At 33.4% G+C, this 20,479-nt stretch overlaps 3 protein-coding genes and 1 long non-coding RNA gene across 11 annotated transcripts in view; 3 read left to right on the top strand and 1 right to left on the bottom strand.

Moving 5' to 3' along the window:
- LOC130994439 (uncharacterized) overlaps positions 1–53 on the top strand; it is a 9,121-nt gene extending 9,068 nt beyond the window's left edge. Inside the window, exon 7 of the mRNA XM_057919481.1 lies at positions 50–53. Coding sequence (XP_057775464.1) covers positions 50–53 — 4 coding nt within the window. The remainder of the gene's footprint in view (positions 1–49) is intronic.
- On the top strand, positions 30–4,799 carry LOC130994865 (vacuolar-processing enzyme-like). The gene is made up of 9 exons (XM_057919976.1): positions 30–394; positions 1,731–1,895; positions 1,973–2,129; positions 2,343–2,428; positions 2,517–2,716; positions 2,986–3,034; positions 3,282–3,491; positions 3,891–4,097; positions 4,407–4,799. The coding sequence occupies exons 1-9, from the start codon at positions 188–190 to the stop codon at positions 4,587–4,589; spliced, it is 1,464 nt and encodes a 487-aa protein (XP_057775959.1). The 5' UTR covers positions 30–187; the 3' UTR covers positions 4,590–4,799.
- Positions 4,800–6,645: 1,846 nt separating this feature from the next.
- On the top strand, positions 6,646–15,542 carry LOC130994923 (uncharacterized). Of its 8 annotated transcripts, none has more exons than XM_057920078.1 (8): positions 6,646–6,794; positions 6,910–7,025; positions 7,108–7,329; positions 7,464–7,524; positions 8,215–8,574; positions 9,803–10,178; positions 12,925–13,002; positions 13,095–15,542. In XM_057920078.1, the coding sequence occupies exons 5-8, from the start codon at positions 8,234–8,236 to the stop codon at positions 13,146–13,148; spliced, it is 849 nt and encodes a 282-aa protein (XP_057776061.1). In that variant the 5' UTR covers positions 6,646–6,794; positions 6,910–7,025; positions 7,108–7,329; positions 7,464–7,524; positions 8,215–8,233; the 3' UTR covers positions 13,149–15,542. The 8 variants fall into 8 exon arrangements, with proteins under 8 accessions (XP_057776061.1, XP_057776054.1, XP_057776058.1 ...); XM_057920071.1 differs by having other exon boundaries at positions 13,077–15,542; XM_057920075.1 differs by having other exon boundaries at positions 7,464–7,526; positions 8,211–8,574; positions 13,077–15,542.
- On the bottom strand, positions 14,891–15,829 carry LOC130995019 (uncharacterized). Its single transcript, XR_009092003.1, has 2 exons — positions 15,014–15,829; positions 14,891–14,979 (listed from the first exon to the last, which is right to left on the bottom strand). It is a non-coding gene; the product is annotated as an uncharacterized LOC130995019 (long non-coding RNA).
- Between the last annotated feature and the right edge of the window lie 4,650 nt (positions 15,830–20,479).

Below are 20,479 nucleotides of genomic sequence, written 5' to 3'. Positions count from 1 at the left end.
GCCCACTCGTTCAAGCGAGATTCTATTTCCGTAATTATAATTTGCATAGGTGATAGGACTAAGTAAACCAGCAACAAAAGCAGAGAAGGCACGCGCATATAAATACAGAGGAGGCACACACCAAATCTACCAAATTCGAAAATCAATAGTCCGACATTTATGCAAAAGCTTCTCACCGTGACGCTAGATGATGATCCGCTACGCCGCCGTTGCACTCTTCATCCTAACACTCTCGATCCTCGCCGTCTGTGATGAACTCGCCGACGGCGGCGATTTCATCAAACTTCCTTCCGAAGCTCGCCGCTTCTTCGACGGCGACGATGTCGATTCCGTAGGCACTCGATGGGCTATCCTGCTGGCTGGCTCCAACGGTTACTGGAATTATCGCCACCAGGTGATCACCATTCTCTAGTGTGTGTGTGTGCGGATATTGCTAATTGATGGTCTCAACACTATTTTTGGAGCATTGAATTCAGCTTGCGGAGGCCTTTCTGCAGCTTTGAGTTGATTGATGCTTTGAATTTGAAGCAATTTGTTAGTAATGTTGATTTTTCAGCTTCGTAGAGAAATTTGCTAATTGTATCTTGTACGCCTGTATTTGGCGGACACATAGTGTGTGGGATGATCGTATAACTTATATACAAAATGTCGATTTGGCTGACTCCGAAATTGGAAGAATAGGCTTTGGTGATGATGATATTTCTGCTTAATAGTTGATACGGGGTTGTTTTGGTTAAAAATAAAATAAAAACACACAGTATGATTGTAAAAGCAAATGCTATATGTTTGGAAATTACTGCAGTTGACATTATGTTTTGAATTCAAACTCCATTGGTCGAGCTATTGATCCTAAGTCAAAGATCAAAAGTACTGTTGTTTGATTTCCTTTATTTGTTAATATGTATGTTACTTTGTGAAATCTGGCAAGCTTTGGTGAGCTCAATTCACAGCGTATCTGTTCTCCTAGAATATTTGGATTTTTGATATGCAAATACATGTGTATGTCCTCCCTTGTGTTTGATTATTTGTTTTTGGGTTTGAGACTGGCAGCTTACTGGAGTAATACACAATGATGTATTTTGGAAGTTAGGTAAGATATTGTATAAATTAGCTTGTTTTTGGTTCATTGTAGTATCACAGGAATTAAGAGGCTGCATAAAAGATATACTCTGAAATTTTTGCCAGACTTTGAAATGTTGGGTCTAATTTGCAACAATGTGCTAAATATGAGATGTTAGGGTTGTATTCTAAGGAATGATTTGCATCACATTAAGTATTTGACAAGTTAAAGAAGTGGGCCCTGCTGAACAACTAAAGTTTAATTGCTTATCTATGATGATTTCACAGTTGTCTTGGAGTCGAAGTTTTGCAAAGCATCTTTAGGTTTTGTTATTGACTACTTTCTTTTTGAAACGTTTAAAGGACTTAATCAATCATTCTTTCAACAGTGGGGAATGTGTACGGATGAAGTTAAATAAAATTCATCAAGATATCTTTTTGTATTTGGTAAAACACTTAAGCAGCGACTCTATCAAAACAAAAGTTAATGTTTAAATGAGCCTAGGACCAAATTAATTGTGGGTTAGACAGTGTGAATAATTTGATATGACAAGAAGTGTTTCCCGTTCTGCTTAATAGTGAATTTGTTTATTTATTTATTTATAATTCTCTTATTTGGTTTGTTGTCCTATCTTTGACATTGATAAAGGTCTTACTACTGTAAAATATAGGCTGATGTATGCCATGCGTATCAAGTCTTGAAACGAGGTGGACTCAAAGATGAAAACATTGTTGTTTTTATGTATGATGACATTGCCTACAATAAAGAGAATCCAAGGCGTGGAGTTATTATCAACAGTCCTCATGGTGAGGATGTCTACAGTGGAGTTCCCAAGGTTCAGTCGAAACTCCCTTGGTCTACTTTAGTTGGGAGTTAATTGCATTTTTTGCATGCTGAGTTTTCATGAAACAGGATTATGTTGGAGAGGATGTTACTGTCGACAACTTTTTTGCTGTTATTCTTGGGAACAAAACTGCAGTTAAAGGAGGTAGTGGTAAAGTTGTGGACAGCAGTCCGGATGATCATATATTCATATATTACTCCGATCATGGTGGTCCTGGGGTGCTTGGTTAGTATATTCCTCGCTACATTATCTATCTGCAGTCATCTTTTAATTGCTTGAGTTCAGTTAAAGTAGGTAGCCGAAAAATGCCATTTTATATATTCAAGTTCTTAAATTATCTCTAGTCGGCAGGTAAACTTGAAGTATCTCTATTTTGTCCTTGCCATTTTATGCATTTCTGTGGGTACTACTATTTCTTACACTATTATGTGTTTTCAGGTATGCCTACCAGTCCTTACCTTTATGCGAATGATCTGATCAATGTTTTAAAGAAGAAGCATGCTTCTGGGACATATAGCAGCTTGGTACATCAAATATTGTTTCTTATCATTTAGAAAATCAGTCACGTAAAATCGTAACTTTTGCAAACCTAATGATCTTTGTCATTTTTAGGTATTTTACCTTGAAGCATGTGAGTCTGGAAGTATATTTGAAGGTCTTCTTCCTGAAGGCTTGAATATATACGCAACCACTGCAGCAAATGCAGAAGAGAGTAGCTGGGGAACGTACTGTCCGGGAGACTCTCCGGGTCCTCCCCCTGAATATGAAACTTGCTTAGGTGATCTGTATAGTGTTGCCTGGATGGAGGACAGGTATGCTATTGCTCTAACTTCATCTAGTTATTTATGACCCAGATCGAGTTATAATAGTTGAAGTAAATTAAATGATCTTTTACATTTCAAAATGGCATGTTTATTAATTCACTCAAAACAAAAGACCAGTTTCACTATGCAACCTCCTACCTTTAACTTCTAATGGCTCCCAATGGTAAAGCAAAGTTGAAAGGCAGGCATGTGATCTGAAGGTGGTTGTGTTTCACATATTTTGCTAATTATTGTTTGTTTTATGCCATCATGAACAGTGACGCGCACAATCTACGCACAGAAACTTTGAGGCAACAATATCAGCTGGTAAGATCATGTTTGAGTCATGTGTCTTTATAGAGCACCATGTTCTAGCGTGATCCTTGAGTCGAGACTCAACAGAATGTGTTTTAGCTACATTGTCCTCCTGGCACCAGGTGTTGCATTATTTTGAATTGATGATGCATTCAGACATCAATGATGTTTTTACCAATCTTGCTTGAATTGAGTTTCTCATATGCACATTTTTCGTGATTTTTACTAATGGAGGGCAGCGTAATATTGCAATATGCAGGTGAAGATGAGAACTGCTGCTGAAAATTCTCATTATGGCTCCCATGTCATGCAATATGGTGATCTGAAGCAAAGTTTGGATACTCTTTATTTGTACATGGGTACAAATCCTGCAAATGATAACTTCACTTTCTTGAGTGATAACTCTCTGTGGCCATTTTCCAAAGCTGTTAACCAGCGGGATGCTGATCTTCTACATTTTTGGGACAAGGTATGTTGAATCGAACTCTTGTTTTTAAGTAGCGAGATCAGTGGTTTAACCCTCATAGTATTTATTTAGGCTTTGATGGTTGTGTAAATAGTAATAGAGGTGATTTTTGATCATGTAGTGGATAAACAGAGATTATTTATGCTGGCTGTATGTGGAAAACAGCTAGTTTACAGTTTATTTTTTTTAATTGATCAATTAAGTAATTGTGAAGTTGTAGTTAATACCATGTTATACACTTGTAATGTTTGCATGGATCTAGGGATGTATATACGTACATTCGAGAGGCGGATTGAGCCAAAAGTGATCCTAGCAAGCACTAAGCCTAAGAAACAATATCCAGTTAGTGTTTCTATGGTCAAACTTTTCGTTGATCAATGTGTTCTCGATCCCTTCTGGCAGTTCAGTAAGGCTCCTGAAGGCTCGACGAGGAAATTTGAATCCCAACAGCAGCTTGCTGAAGCTATGGCTCACCGAACACACGTAGACAACAGTATTAAACTTATTGGGAAACTTCTTTTCGGAATTGAGAAGGGCCCCAAAGTGCTTAACACCGTTCGACCTGCTGGAGAACCTCTTGTTGATGACTGGAATTGCCTTAAATTGCTGGTAAATTTCTCATAAATTTGCCCCCAATTTTTTACATGTATTTGATTATTCCTGTCAGTGTTATATATCATCAATCAACACCCTTTGGTTCTATATTCAGCTACAAGCCTACAATTACTACCACAGTACTTAAATCATCAGAGTTTTTTCTTTCTTTACATAAATGGTTAAATTGTTAGAAGAATCATTTAGGGCCATACTGTTACTCGTATGAGAAGCGTGACACGAACCTCAAATTTGTCCATTTACTATGAGTTTCCATGCTAGTCGCCTTACTAAGAAAGCACACAATGCTGATCTGCTGTACAGGTTCGAGAATTTGAGACTCGATGTGGATCTCTATCCCAATACGGAATGAAACACATGCGTTCCATCGCCAATATCTGCAATGCAGGCGTGAACGTAGAGCAGATGGCCGAAGCATCCTCCCAAGCCTGCACCAATTTCCCTTCTAACCCTTGGAGCTCTCTGAAAGGGGGCTTCAGCGCTTGATAGTCGCGTAAAAATCCTAAATGCCTTTGGTTAATATTCCTCTTTATATATATATTGATCGATTTGACCTTCTAATCCTCTCCTATAAAGAAAAATTTCCTCCATGCACAGGTTAGAATCAGTCTTATTCCTTATTGTTGAACTGGTTGTAGTCTCTGTAAATAATGCCGTACATATTTATAATTTTATTTGAGAATTCTGCAACCGCTATCTATTTGTGTTGATTCGAACTCATGACTTTTGACTACGATCCACGCCTAAAAGTGTGGTTTATTTTAAATTTTACTGTGTTTTAGTTTTAGATCTCATGCTATTGATAGTTTTTCATTAGGGACTATATTATTTAGCTAGTGGTTTATTTGATTATAATTTTATTTGTTTTATTGTATGGTTAAATATAATGAAATTTGATTTTGCTATAGTAAGATAATTTTGTAACAGTAAGCATTTTTTTTTTGTTTGTATAAAGATGGATGGAATTTGTCTTATTTATTTTTATAAATAAAGACATTTATTACGCTAAAGCAAACAAGATATAAGATAGTAAATGGAGTTTATCGCGTATACTTTAAAGTAAATACACCTTTATTAGCGAATTTTGCAGTTGCTATGTATTTGTGTGATTCGAACTCATTACTTTTGATTAAGAACCACGCCTAAAAGTGTGGTTTATTCTGAATTTTACTGTGTTGGGGTTTTAGATTTCATGATATTGATACTTTTTCATTAGAGACTATATTATTTAGCAAGTGGTTTATTTGATGTTAATTTTATTTTTTTGCTGGTATGGTTAAATATAATGAAATTTGATTTTGCTATACTTAGATAATTTTGTAACAGTAACTATTTCTTTTTTGTTTATATAAAGATGGATGGAATTTGTCTTATTTATCTTTTTCAGTTGATATATCTGTAGTGCATAGGATTCATGTTCGACAAAATTAACACTGCAATCAATCTGAATGTGATTCTTAAAATTCAATATAAATCTGGACAATTATAATAAAACATATGGTTGAATCTGACGGGGCCAAAACTCACTGCAATAACATAGCCTTATAAAAATCAAAAAACAGTAACATAGATAATGCCAATATATTTTAATTAAATTTGCGATTCAAAATCTTTAAAAATAAAATTAAAAAAAGATCCATCTTTTACACGACACGAGCCCTGACATAACCGTACTAAACACAAACTAACCATAGTTAGCTTAGCAATAAGTTAAGTGGGTGTTTGAGTAGACTTATTTTAAAGAGGTTATAAGATGTTTCAACAATTTATAAGCTATAGTTTATTAGAGCTTATCAGTTATAAAAATGTTTGGATAATTGAGATTGTAAACTAGAAATAATTTTTTTAATTAAAAAGAGAATCTTTGTTAGAAAGATGAAATTAAAATAATATATAATGAAAATAAAAAATTATAGTTGAATTATTTTTGTAAAATAAGTGTTTCTTATAAGAAAATGAGAAAATAAGTTGGAATAGAGTAATTTATTTTTTGGGAGATCTTATAAGCTCTTAAAGTTTATTTTTACAACTTATAAATTTTTAGAACCTTATTTTATCAAACACCTAAATAAATTACTCCCTTCATCTATAAAAGAATTTATTATTTTTTCTTTTGGGACGTTTACAAAAAAACTTTTTATCTATTTTTGAACTATACTTACAATACTTTTTCATTTCTTCCAATATTTAAATAACGTTTTTTTCACTTTCAACACACTCTATATTTTTCTTAAATTTTGTGTTACCTCTTCTTAAGAATTTTTTTCATAAATAAAAATATATTTTAAAAAATTTATAAACTCGGCCAAACAGACTCGAGTGCAACACCGCAACCGGTCGACGTGAGAAAAGGCCGAAAAGCTTAATTGAATAACAAAATACAAACGGCGAAACTAACGGAAAATTAGATTCCGTCACACCATTTGACGCCGTTAATCGAATTCTAGTCTCTTATGTGGGACACAGAAACGACGTCTCACACAGCCAAAATGAGAAGCCATCTACACCGTCGATTTTTTTTCAACGGCCACAGATTGAATTTGAGAAACTTTGGAGGTATAAAAATGGTAGTTTGAAGAAGAAAAAAGAGTAATTTCGTATTTCTTTTTCATTCATCGTTTCACAAGGCGGAGGCGAAGAAGCTGAAAGTGCTTCTTTCTCTCTCTCTAAATTATTTGTCGTGAGCATCTGGTGAGTGGAAATGTGGAGGATTGGATAATACGAAACGATCTAAACCTCTCGTTTCGTAGGAATAAAATTCTCAGTTTTCTGAGTTCAAGTTTGAATCGTGATTGTTGAATTGCAGGTGCATTTTTGTAGCTGTTGAAGGAGAAGGCGTCGAAGCTCGATTTTGTTAGGAGAATTGTGGAATTGTTTGTGTACTCTGATTGGATTTCTGATACGAGTTTTTTGACTCCAGAGGTTCTGATAAATTGTATTCTCCATCTCTGTTTATTTTTCTTCCATCTGTTTCGGAAATTAATCTGGAATTTTCGTTCGACAGGTAGTGCTGGAGATATAGGATTAGTTTCCTGGTTCAGAAGATCCGAATTGGAAGCTGTGATTTGTTGTTATTTTACCGTCAATCGATACATGCGAGCGTTCGGAGACTCTGCTGGGGGAATTACTGTGAATTGGATGCATTTTCTCAGCAGATATGGTTTTCTGTTCACCGCTTTTGAGACGATGATATGAATGCTTGGCTTCGAAATCCAGATACCGTAAGGTAATTTGATTCTTCGATTCGGGAGAGATCAAAAAACGAGCGTTGAATTTTCATCCCGACTTTTGAAGTTTCTGTTCTCGCAATTGCAGATTCGAATGATTCTGTCAGCTGATTTATCTTATCTTTGGAAGCAGAAGCAAAATCTGGATTATCTGCGGAAGAACAGAGTGCAGTGAACAGAATTGAAGTTCGCCGGTAACGCAATTACTGTTTCGGAAATATTTCTGTTCTCACAATTTCAGTTTATCTTTCACCACAGTTTTCGCCACAAAAGTTTCTGGTAAAATTCCGCTATTTTTTTTGTTTACCTTCTTTCTCCTCGTTCCTGTGATTGCATCAGTGAATAATTCACCAAAATCACTTTCTGGAATCCATTTGTTTTTGAAAATTTCAAGTAAAATTTTCTGCGTCTGTAGAAACATTTCAGCTTCAGATGTGAAGAACACTATATTCTCTCAGCCATTTTGCTCAGAATGCAAAGCCAAGCCACATTCACACTTTTTTCCTCTCCTGAAAAATAAAATAAAAATCTCATCGTGAATAATGATGAAATCGAGCCCATTCCTTTCGTTCAATTATGTCAAAATTTGGTGGTTTCTCTTTCTGTGTATATCTATCTTTTTCCCCCCAAAATTGTAGCAGAATTTAGATCATGAGCCATTCTTTCTCCGTCGTTTTTTTTAATTCTGGAATGTCTTATTTTCCTCTCTCTCCCTCCCTCTCTCTCTCTCTCTCTCTCTCTCTCTCTGCAATTGGCTAATTATTGCACAATTCCGAACTTCCGAGTGGTTTCCGCTCCTCCGTTTTCACATCGACGCTGTATAATTTTTTTTCTCAATCAGAGCTCAGATTAACATCAAACGGCTTGTTTTCGTGAATGTGCAGAGGTGCACGAAGCATCGAGATGGAGAGGAAGAATTCTCATCCAACCAATAGAGACGGGTTGCTGTACAGATCAGTGTCCAGGTCAGCCGCTACGACGTCGTCGGACTTCGTGCTGCAGTGGGGGAACCGAAAAAGATTACGCTGTATGAAGGTCCACGTTAAGGGCGCGACTACTAAGGACCCGGCCGGTTCGGATCCATCTCAGCGGGCAGCGGTTCGCGTGGACCGGCGGGTCGTTAGGTCGGATCTTCTCAATAATAACAACACTACCAAGAATCCGATCCCAAATCCTCCCAACATCACCAATGGCTATCTGAACCTCCGCCACCGCCCCGCCTCGCCGTCTCGTCGAATTCTCAGGTAACGTTTTTTTCTTCATTTGTTTGTTTTTTTTTTCTTTTTTCGTGAAGAATAATTGTGTGAATTGTTCTTCAATCGCGGTTTGGGTATCACGTGCTACTCGCGTGGGGGATTTTTGCTTTATGATTGATTGATAGTTCTCTTCTTTTTAGCTCCATTGAGGAAAGTGGAATTGGGTATGTTCAAGTTTTGATTTGAATTAAAGGAAAATGTTGATAAATGCTCCATAAAATTGGATAAAAATGGTTAATCAGAAAATATATGTATATTTCTCGTGTGGAGTTTAATGACTTTTTTGTTACGAGGATGAGATTTTTCCTGTAGATTTTCATTTAATTTACTCACAAAGCTGCATGTTTCTTCAGAAGAAGATGATGATCTTCATTCTTCTGGTGAAGATTAAAAATAAAAATAAAAAATAGCTTTCATGTTTTAAGTGAAATCAAGAATTGATATAACCCAAATTGGCCCCCTTCCTTTTGATCTACTATTTTGTTGGTTGTGGCATCACTATAGAATTTTATCATTATCATTAGTATCTGCTAAATGCATAAATTAAATTACTTTAATTCTGGTGTTAGTAGCTCCACAATTCCCATCACCGCTAAAGCTTTTGAACGAACCTACCCTTTTTTCCATTTAATGTGCGATAGTCTTTTTTGGGACTTTGGAATGTGGGCCACCTATTTGTCTTTCTTTTCCAATGAAATTATATTTGCTTTTTATTGTTACATCCATATTTTTAGATTAGGACACGTAATCTTGTTTTGTTTGAGCAGCTTGCGTTTAATGAATCATGTAAAACTCCAATCAATGGCCCAAATTCTCCCATAAAATCACCGTACGCTCACTTTTATTTTCCCCTTATTTTGCACAAATCTCTCATCCATAGCTGCACATGTTTGGCCAACACACACACAGGCCTCATTCTTGACCCCTTTTTCCCTCTAAAATATAAAAGCTGACTCAAAACAAGAACCACACACATCCTCCCTCAACAACTCCCCCATTTTCTACGCATCACCAATCGCCCAAGGGTATTCAAGTAATTTCCCTCCCCCCTCCATGAAAAAACTCTTTTTCTTTTTCCTTTTTTTTACTAGTGTAACTTTTTTCTTTTGTGCTGTCAATTTTTCTTGATGTGTTTGAGATAGTGATGATACTGTTTTTTTATTTTTTGTAAAATCTTGAAAATGGCGTTTGATGCATATATGTTATTTTTTGCTAGAAATTCAGAGAGAGAAATTGGTATGAGAGGGAATAGCAATGGAGTGAGGGGCTTGGCCTCTCCGGATAGAGGTGAAAGAAAAGGCACATCTATTAGCAATAATGCTAATAGCCAACACCAAAATAATAAGACCAATAATAGCAACCACAATCATGACACCAACCACCACCACGGCGGTGGCTCTGGGTCATCGGAGAACGCCCAAGATATCAAAAAGGGCGACGGCGACGCCGCAGCGGCAGCCGCCGCGGTGTGGCCCAAGTTTGTGATTGCCTTGACGAACAAGGAGAAGGAGGAGGATTTCATGGCGATTAAAGGGTCTAAGCTCCCTCAACGGCCCAAGAAGCGAGCTAAGTTGATTCAGCGCACACTCAATGTGAGTTTTTTTTTTGCGTTTTTTCCCCTCAATTATTCGTGCCTTTTAATTTATTTATTTATTATTGAATGTCAAATTACGAATTTGGTAAATTAATTTAGCAGGTAATTAATTAGGTATTGCGTTTGGTAGGAAATTGCGTGTTGCTTCTTTCTTGATTTTGCTTTCTGCACTTGAAGTTCCTTTTTCATCGAGTCAAAGTAGGGAATAATGCTTTGCAGATTGAGCACACTTGATTTTAACTTTTTGTTTCCTATATATGTAATTTGAATTCGAATTCGAATTCGATTAATGCTTTAAAAGAAATTTTATATTTGGAACGAAAATGCTGATTGAGTAAGTGAAATCTGTGTTTTTTTAATGAGTAATAATGGGGAAGGATGTCCTCAAGGGGACACCAAGCGGTGCGACCTCCAGTGTGTGAACAGTGAGGTTCCGGGTTCGAACCCCACTGCTTTCCCTCCCCAACTCCCCCAAGTAAAAAAAAAAAAATAAATAATGGGGAAGGATTATATTTCGGATGCGAAAATCTGGCTATGATTTATTATACATGTGTTGAAAGTTGTAATTATTTGTAAGGCATAGTTTCTAAGTCTTGCTCTCAAACAAAGACGTAAGTTATATTTATGTAATGTGTATTACTATGCTATTCAAATCAAATTATAATATGTTCCTTTCATCTACAATAAATATTGTTGTTGTTTTTTTTTTAAGAATATACTCTCTATTCCCCAAATTTGTTCTTTCATTTTCTTTTTGATCCTTCCCCAAATGAATTTCCTTTCTATTTTAGGACTTTATATCACAAATAATTTTATACTCTCTCCGTCTCACAAAAACATGAATATTTTGTTATTTTAAACTGTCTAACAAAGAGATGAACATTTCAATTTTCGAACATTCATCCTATCACAATCTCTTTATTTTTCATTTCTACTTTTTATAAAGTGTGATCTATTTTTCACTCACAATACACTTTTATTTAATATTTTTAAAATTTATGTCACAAATATTCATATTTTTAAGAAACGGAGTAAGTATTTTTTTTTTAAGTGAGATTCTTTTTCCACTATCCATCATTTCTTCACTATATATATACATTTTATTCATTATCAATATACTCAGCAATTTTTTAACCAATTTTATTAAAACATATGGGGTATATTTTTATATTTCATTCACGTTCACACAAATTAATTTTGATCGGATATTCTTTTCACTTCATACATATATTTCTAAATTTTCTTAAAACTTATGCTCCTCATATGAGGGCCAAAAATAATGGACGTGACTCTTTTATAGGAGGTTAGTAATTGCTAGGTAGTGATAGCCATGTGGGGGCTATGACATCCATCAACGTGGCTTGCACGTGTCGCTTCGATGTGGATAAAAGATTGGCTCTTTTCCCACTATTATTAATTTTGTTGATTTAATATTTGACAAAACTTCTCAATCGAGAAAGTGGGGGCAGAAAATAATGGAAGAACAAGAGAAAGCATCAAATTCAATGCTGTTATTTTGGCTTTTACACCGATTTTCTTTTCACACCGGCCTTGTCTTTAATTGTCACCATTTAAATTGTGCATATATTTTCTTTAATTGTCACCATTTAAATTGTGCATATATTTTTTAAAAAATAAAGTGTATTTAGTGGTAGGCACATTGTATTTCTGTAGTTGGACTATTATACTTTCTTATGTAGAAGTATACTTTAAGGTTTTAATAGGATTTAATAAATAATTTCCAATTAAATTGATTAGTTTCTAATCCAAATTTATTAGCCTCTCTTTGTTAGTTCTTACTCTTGGTCAAAGACAACTGATTTATAATGAAGTATGAGGTTTTACACAAGAATAAGAATAGCCGTATCTAACTAATACAATGAAAATCTCGTCTTCTAATCCTAATTCAGTTAAGAATGCTTATTCATGCATTACATTAATTTATTTATATAAATAATCCTTCCCTCCATAAAAAATTGTGTGTTTTCTTTTTTTTAGAAAGCTTCTTTGTACTTAAAAATAATCAACCTTTATTTTTATAATTTGATGGGGCCAATACTATCCTTCAACACTAAAATCGCATCTGTCAACTTTTTTTTTAAAACTTGTGCCCACCACTCCACCTCACGTTCTTTGTGGACGGAGGAAGTATTAACTTATTAGTGCGTTTTCTCAAACATTCTCTATTCTCAATACATTTATCACATTTATCATGAATCTCTCTCTCTCTCTCTATATATATATATATATATATATATATATATATATATATATATATACACACACAGAACCGATCACCTACTCACCGTGGACAAGCATAACGTGCCCACCATTGATGTGACAATTTTAATTAGGAAAGATAACTAATAAATCTTACTCTAATTAAAATTATCTTACTATAATTACAATTGCCACATCATGGTGGGCACGTTATGCATGCCCACGGTGGGTAGATGATCAGTTACATATATATATATGAAAAGTAACTCTCTCATAATAGGCAAGATTTTGCATTTTAATAGGAACATGCCAAACTAGCCCCATCTCAAGCCTAAATTTTTTTGGAGGTGGAGGTGGGGGCTTTTTTTTTTTTTGGCTTGTTTCTCCTTTTATTTCACGTGAAGAACAGTGTAATATACAGCTCATTAATGGAATTAAGATTTTTATAATTTAATTTTATTGAGTCCATTTTATTATTTTATGATGTAGTATAATGAATAATGAATTTTATCTTGCATTTACAGCTTGTGAGTCCGGGCTCATGGCTATGCGACTTGACCCTCGAACGCTACGAAGTCCGTGAAAAGAAGGTTTCCAAGAAGGTACTAAATTACAAATATTAATTGAATTTTAGTATATGTTTTTTTTTTCTAAATTAAGTTATGAATTAGTATAGTTTATTTTTATTTCTCAGAGACCAAGAGGATTAAGAGCTATGGGAAATGTGATCGATTCAGACTCCGAGTAGAAGGAATGTTAGGAAACAGCTAAAGCCTCAAGGGCGTTAGCAGTGTATGTAAATTAAATTAAATTGAAGAAAAAAAAAAGGTGGTAAAAAAATTAATGGAAGATGAAAAATGAGATGGTGAAATTATATTTCACAAAAACAAAAAAGTTGTAGTGATGGAAAATTAAGCACATAATTTGAATGCTATGTTAGCTTTGTTAAAAGCATCTTATTCATGGGTGTGTTTTGGGTATTTATTTCCGAACTATCTCAAAAGAGAAATAGTTAATCTAATCATTCCTTTAGGAAAACACGATCCGGCATTTAGAACTAGCATAAAACGAAGATAAACAACCAAATAAATCTAATTATATAAAAAAAAATGATGTTCCCTCCTTTACTACCTAAAAAAAAAGTCGATTCTAGACTGTGGTGACTCACAAATTAATTAAATAGGAAATTTTTTTATTTATTTAACTTATTTTTGAAAATGAAAAATAGTTATATTATTGTCTTGTTCATATTATAATTATTTTTTGTAATTTTTTTTTAAATGCAATTTTTTTATTAAAATAGATATAATATAGACAATGCATTAAAATAATTTAATTTTATTTATATTTTAAAAAAATAAATTAAATAAATTAATTTTTTTTAGTGAACTAGTTTGTAATTGCCATAGTATGGATGTACATGATGCGTGTTTTTAAAAAAAGTTGGTAGACTATGTGTTGAATGGAAATAAGTTATTAGTATAGTTAAATTGATTGCGTGATTATATAGAAATAAGTAGTTTTAGTTAAAAAGGGAAATTATGACGAATGGAAATAAGTTATTATAGTTAAATTGATTGAGAGATTATATAAAAATAAGTAGTTATAGTTAAAAAGAGAAATTATGATCAAAATGAAAGTGATAATTTTTGATAGGATCGATGAAAGGGACGAAAGTAATAGATTTATTGAAAGAAGAAAGTTGTAAGTAAGCTTTTATCCTAATTCAATCAATTCGTGAACGATACATTCCACCAAATATCAAAGCAGCAATTAATGCGGCTGATGATATTATACACAAATTCAAATGTCTGCTTTTGATTTTTTCTAAATTTTTCATTCTATGAGTATATCCATTTCTTTTTAGGACAGAAAGTGAAACAATTATTAAGATGTTAAGATTAAAAGTTTAGCATTATTAGGAAAAAAGGAACAAAATATTAATAAATTATTAAAACAAAAGAGTTATTAAAAGGTCGAATTTTTAAGAATAAATAGGATGAAATTAAAGAACATGAAGAAAATTTGAACTATTTCTGTAGAAGAAACTAAAAGGGTGTTTCAGTTAAGAATTTTTAGCTCAGCAAAAGTAGGAACACTTCAAAAGTAGATTAAAAAAGAAAAAAAGCACTACCCACTCCCAAACTCTCTCTCTTCTTTTCTCTCTCTCTATTTTTTTTCTCCCTCTAGATGAAAGCATTTTTACATTAGTACTAATTTTTCTCAAATTTATTGGGTGCTCCTGATGAATATGTATAACAAACATGCAAGAAATTTGGCTTCGATTAAAACTTAGATTTCACCTTCTTAGCTCAAATTAGATTAACATTGAAGATCACAAGAAATAATTGAGATATCGACATATCAAATTCGACGAATCCGTTGTGGCAGTTGGCAAATCACGATCAAGACAAAAAGCGACTCCGAATTCACAACTCATATGGTTTCATAATTTTATTCAAACCTTAAAATTAAAGTAAATAATTTCCATGCAAAACAAAAAGTGGCGTATATTATCATCGCAGCTTGTAATTCTGATATACAAAAAGCTGTTTCAGATACGAAATATATTTACTAAGCTGAATTTTCAATTAAAATTAAATTGGACGAAACCGTAAATCGAAATCGAAATTCACACTCAAAACAGTAATAAAAAAAAATTAAATACCTTAATATAAATGCCAAATACGTACAAAGGAGTAAATAAATAATGTATATCGAACACAAATCGCCTAAAAATCAAACTCCATCACAAATCGAAGCAGATCTGCACAAACACTCATAAAATTCCCTAAGTAAACCACAGTCGCTCTATAAACACCACTCACTAATACGCATGCAGTAAAGAACTTCAGATCCGGAGCGCAGATCCGAACACCAGCGACGCCACGGCGAGAGCGCAGCCGACCGCGAACGACGGCGCCGCCACTCCGGCGGAGGATGCAGGAGCAGGCGCCGGGGCCTCCTGCGCCACAGCGTTTCCTACGAGAGCCAAAATCGCCGCCGCGACCATGAGAGATCTAGCCTTGAACACCGCCATTGCTCAGCAGGAGCGGAATTGAACGAGTTGAGTTGTGAGGCGGTGAGTGCTAGAGCGAGAGAGAAATGCAGATATGAGAGAGAGAAATTTAACGGCGGAGCTGAGAGAGAGAGGAATGAGAGTGTGGAGCTTATATATAGGCGGATTTGGGGGGAGGGATTGAGATTCGGGCAGCGGCTAGGTTGTACGGGCAGCTGCCCGAGCAGTACAGACTGGCGATCGAGTGGAGGAGACAGGAGAGACAGCTGGGGTGATACGACGCCGTATCCAACGTTTAGTTGGCACTTGGCAGGATTACCTACTAGCTAATGATAATTATAAGTAATAGAAAATTATAAATATATACTTATATATATAACAATATATAAAAGTGATAATTTTAAATTATTATTTTCCCACACACTTAAAAGATTTACACGAATATTATGTGTCACTAAAATTTGTGTAATTGTGTAATTACTTTGTTACACAAATTTTTATAATGGTGTAAATAATTTTGATTACACACAAAATTCGTGTAAAGTATTTTTATACGAGTATAATAATTTAAAATAACTATTTCCTTCATCCTATTAAATATGATTGATTTTTTTTTTTTGAATTGTCCCATTAAAGATGACTTATTTTCATAAAAATATTATTTAACTTTAAAAAATACGTGAATTTTATTAATTTTTATTTGATTTATACATTCTCCTTGATTTTTGTACCGAAACAAATTGAACCATCATTAATGAGATTGAGAAAATACTAGTATTTCCTTATTTAAAAAAAAATTAAAAATCTGATTCAAATTCAAAATTTTTAACTTTATACACTAAATACTCTATTATTAGCTCAATAAATATAAGTATAATTTTTTTTTTGTTACATGAAAAAAGTTAGAAGAAGATATTACCTCGTATAATCATCTCGGCGCTTAAGCTTTGATTTATCATTTTCGAGTGATTTACGGATTGATTAGTGAGAAAGGGGAGGAAAAGAGACAAGTGTCCAGCTGTTCTGACCGTTGGTACAGTTACTGGGCTCTGGTTTTGTGCAGTGGGCGAATCAGATTCTGACACGTCGAGAGAACCGCACGGAACACGAGTCAAGGGAGACGTTACTTTGCAGGTAAACATTGGTTTTTTTTTTGAAAAAATATCTCGCTTCTCGAGAATCTTCTACAGCTGCTGTTGTCTTAGTTCAACACGTAGTTAAAAGCATGTTCCGTTTTTTTTTTTTTTTTGAGAAAGCATATTTTATGTTCTAAACTTCACATTATATTCTGTCATGTTCATTTTTCAAACCGAATTTTATGACTTCAGTTGAAAGTAGGAACTATTTAATTTATGGAATCTCAGTGTTGTATTACTCCATCCGTCCCATTAGAATTGACATTTTAAATTGAACACGGAGATTAAGGGGTGTATTGGTTGTAGAGTTTGTAGAATTTTTTTGGACTTTGAAAGTTTGATGGTATTAAATCAAGACTTTTAAAAGTCTTTAAAAATTTGGAGGTATTCAATATCGATTTTAAAAAGTCTTAAAAAATTATTAGTTATTCAAAAATATGTGAATTTTAAAACTCCACAGATTTTGATGAATTCTCCTGCAAAAATACAAAGAAATAAATCTCATCTCATCACACGATATTTCTGTGGATTCTTTTATCACAATGAGAAATAAATATAAAATAAATAAAAAGAGGTAGGTTTTTTTTTTGGTCACGTCGTGTTGTTGGTTCATATTCTCGGCCAGAAAGAGATATTAGTCTTGATAGATATCTGGGTTGATATAGATCTGTTGTTCCTGGTGAAGAGATGGAGTTCATCAATGGACATCATGGGGTTCTAGGAGGCGCTATATACGACAAATTATCAGGGAGGTGAGGGTCGTAACCACACCAGACCAAGAAGTAAAATTGGGGAATCTGCTAACAAGATTGATGGGGTGGACTACCACGAACAGAGGCAGAATAATTATTTAGCAACATACAACATTGTTTTCACTTCACATCTTCTAAATCATTCACAAATCAGAACTTTATTAATCTCCTTCACCAATTTCAGAAACAATATTGCTGCATATATTATAAATTCGATAGCTTTAATTTTATAATGAATATGAATATGAATATACATATATTTGATTTTCAGTTGGATTGTTGTCTTCCTAATTCCTATCAAGTCGATGAAAATCCATGAAAATCAATAAAAAAAAGTCAGTCAAATTCTGCATAGAGTTTATGAATTTCCTAAATTCACGAAAATCCATGGACTTTTTAAAGTTCAAAAAAATCCAACAGAATCACAAACCAATACATTCTCCTAAGAATAAAGGGTTAAGAGTGTAAAGTAGGTAGGGTCCACTTATTTTGTGTGAGTAGAGAAAGTATGGACCACATATTATTTTAGGAAAATGTCAATTCTAGTGGAACTAACAAAAAATGTAAGTGTGTCAATTCTAGTGGGACGGAAGGAGTAATATTTTGTGTGTTGAGTGTGGTAGGTGAAAAAATGAAAATGTAAATTAAAAAAAAAATTATCATATAAGGTAAAGTGCTCAAGCTTCGCGGGACAACCGGAAAATAAATACTGCTCAAGTTTCGCGGGATGGAGGGAGTATAATATAAGAGATTTTTTTTTGGTGTTTGATCTCTCGTCTCGTCACAGTGCACGTATTAATGCACGTATTTAAGTGGTGAATAGGATATTGATGATAATGTAATTATATTGCTATTATTTTGAAAATTATGTGCGTATAGTTGAAAATAAAATTTTCAAATTTTTTTCATCTTAGGTCATCTCATTCTACCAATAAATCATACTTTTAAACTTTAATTACAAATTGCTACGTCTACACTTGATTATGTCCTTGTACATGTTACAAAACTTAGCAACGAAGCAATTTCCTCCTCATAATAGTCTCTCATAATTCAGAAGATAATAGAAAATTTGGCAACATCTGCCTAACTTAATTGGAAATTAAATTTTTAATTGTATGTAATGTCAGTAATCTACAATTTATATGTGATTTGTATACTAGATAAACTTTTGTTATTGTAGCTTGCCAATAACATATGTAAATTACAATTTGATGTGGGCAGTTTTGTGCATCACCTTTGTTTCTCTCAGTTTTATAAGGTTCGATGATGAGAAAGAAGCTTAAGAGTCTCATAATTGATTTATGACTCAAAACTAACAATTAATACTCCATCCGTCTCGGCTTTCGGTATCCAGTTGAGAGCGGCACGAGTTTTAATAAAGTGATTGATATGTTGTGAGTGGAATAAAGGTTTCACATTTTATGTGAGAGTTAAAATAATTAAAGTTGAGTGAGGGCCCCACCTACTTTTACTAAAAATAGAAATGGATACTAAAATGTGAGACGACCAAAAAAGAAAAGTTGGATGCTAAAAGCTGAGACGGATGAAGTATTTATTAGTTAGTTGTTCCCAATATTTGTTACAGATTAAAATAGAATATCAAAATTGAAATCAACACAGAGACTAAGAGGACTTGAGCTCAGTTATCCTGATTAATGGGCTTTAGTATTAAGTTTAGTTTGTGACATATAAATAGGATCTTAGTCTCGTGTGTAGGATTAATAAGTTATTATTATTATTATTTTCTTGATTCCTTAAATTATTTCTTCTATTTTCTTCGGATTTCATGTTGACGTTAAAATCCGACTCACACAATTATCTGGTATCTTTGATATTTGACTAAGCTTATTTTAAAGAGTTTATAAACTTCAATAACTTATAAGATGCTTCAAAAACTTATAAGATGTAGTTTTTCAAAAGTTTTTCAATTGTCAAAGTGTTTGGATAATTGATCTTTTAAAAATAGAAATTTTTGCTAGAGAGATGAACTTAAAGTGATATATGATAAAAATAATAAATTATAGTTGAATAATAATTGTAAAATGATTATTATATATTAAATTGTGAACAAAAAATTAGAGATAGAGAAACTTATTTTCTAAAGAGTTTATTTTTAGAGCTGTTTAAGAGCTTATTTTTTTCAAATACTTTAAATAAGCTTATGGGCTGTTTTAAAAAAATTATGATCCCAGCCAAACACCCTTCAAATAATATTATATATACAAAATAAATATTTACATAACGATATACATGTATGAATAGGAAAATGTGTACATGGGAATCATTCTTAGCGTGGGAATCGTGATAATTAATTGTAATGAAATAATTTATTTATTCGGTGTAGGGTAAATTTATAAGTATTGTTCAATAAATTGATTAACTAAAAAACAATGAATTTTTTATCCTAATCAAATTCGAACCCAAAATCATGAAATTCGACCGAAAAAGTGATGGATTCATCTTAAAGCTTAAAACAATTTTTTATTTCATCCGGTTATATATGTACATATATATTTATCGTGTGTATAATAGCATGTCAGAAAATGTTGATTATTTAACAATTGCATTTTCATGTACAATTACTAATAAATATTTTCTAGGTACAATTTACATGAGCCGGCATCAGTTGCATTTGTTGGCATGCATATGTAAAATTTACTACTACTATTTTTCATTGATATAAACGATTATTTATTAATTTATTTATTTATTTTGCACATGTTTTTTAACCGACAATTGGAGTTGCGTCAAAACGTCCGCCCCGACCCGATCCATGAGGCCAATTTTACATAATCAGGTCAGCCCAAAAATTAGTCGGGCTCCGAATTTTTCATTCCTGCTTCAGGCCCAAGGTTCAAATAAGCCCAATGACTAAATGTAATAATGATAAAAAAAAAGAAAAAAAAAAGAAAAGGAATAAAAGAATAGACTAAATAAGCCCAATGGGGAAATTGTTGGGAACTTAATGAAATATCATAGCCCTTGTTTTGATGATACCAAAATCCTTAGGTTTTCTTTGTAATAGACTAGAATTTCGAACTCAAGTATTGGAGTTCTCCTTCTAGTTTGTTTAGTGTTCTGAAGACCGGATGACTGAAGACTAAAGACTGAAGAACATAGTCAAATACGGATGTTTGATTGAACGAGCTTCTCAACCGAAGAATCAGTCATA

Source organism: Salvia miltiorrhiza, chromosome 7 (assembly GCF_028751815.1).
Source record: "Salvia miltiorrhiza cultivar Shanhuang (shh) chromosome 7, IMPLAD_Smil_shh, whole genome shotgun sequence".
NCBI classification, from domain to species: domain Eukaryota; kingdom Viridiplantae; phylum Streptophyta; class Magnoliopsida; order Lamiales; family Lamiaceae; genus Salvia; species Salvia miltiorrhiza.
This window is presented reverse-complemented; position numbering and strand designations above follow the sequence as displayed.

What these genes read in the sequence shown, in the direction of transcription:
- LOC130994865 (XM_057919976.1), top strand. Translation starts at nt 188, where the DNA reads ATGATGATCCGCTACGCCGCCGTTGCACTCTTCATCCTAACACTCTCG. An exon ending in TGGTGGTCCTGGGGTGCTTG is followed by an intron (nt 2,130 to 2,342) that starts GTTAGTATATTC and finishes ATGTGTTTTCAG; the next exon opens with GTATGCCTACCAGTCCTTAC. An exon ending in TTCTACATTTTTGGGACAAG is followed by an intron (nt 3,492 to 3,890) that starts GTATGTTGAATC and finishes CCCTTCTGGCAG; the next exon opens with TTCAGTAAGGCTCCTGAAGG.
- LOC130994923 (XM_057920071.1), top strand. Translation starts at nt 8,234, where the DNA reads ATGGAGAGGAAGAATTCTCATCCAACCAATAGAGACGGGTTGCTGTAC. An exon ending in CCGTCTCGTCGAATTCTCAG is followed by an intron (nt 8,575 to 9,802) that starts GTAACGTTTTTT and finishes ATTTTTTGCTAG; the next exon opens with AAATTCAGAGAGAGAAATTG. An exon ending in AAAAGAAGGTTTCCAAGAAG is followed by an intron (nt 13,003 to 13,076) that starts GTACTAAATTAC and finishes GAATTAGTATAG; the next exon opens with TTTATTTTTATTTCTCAGAG.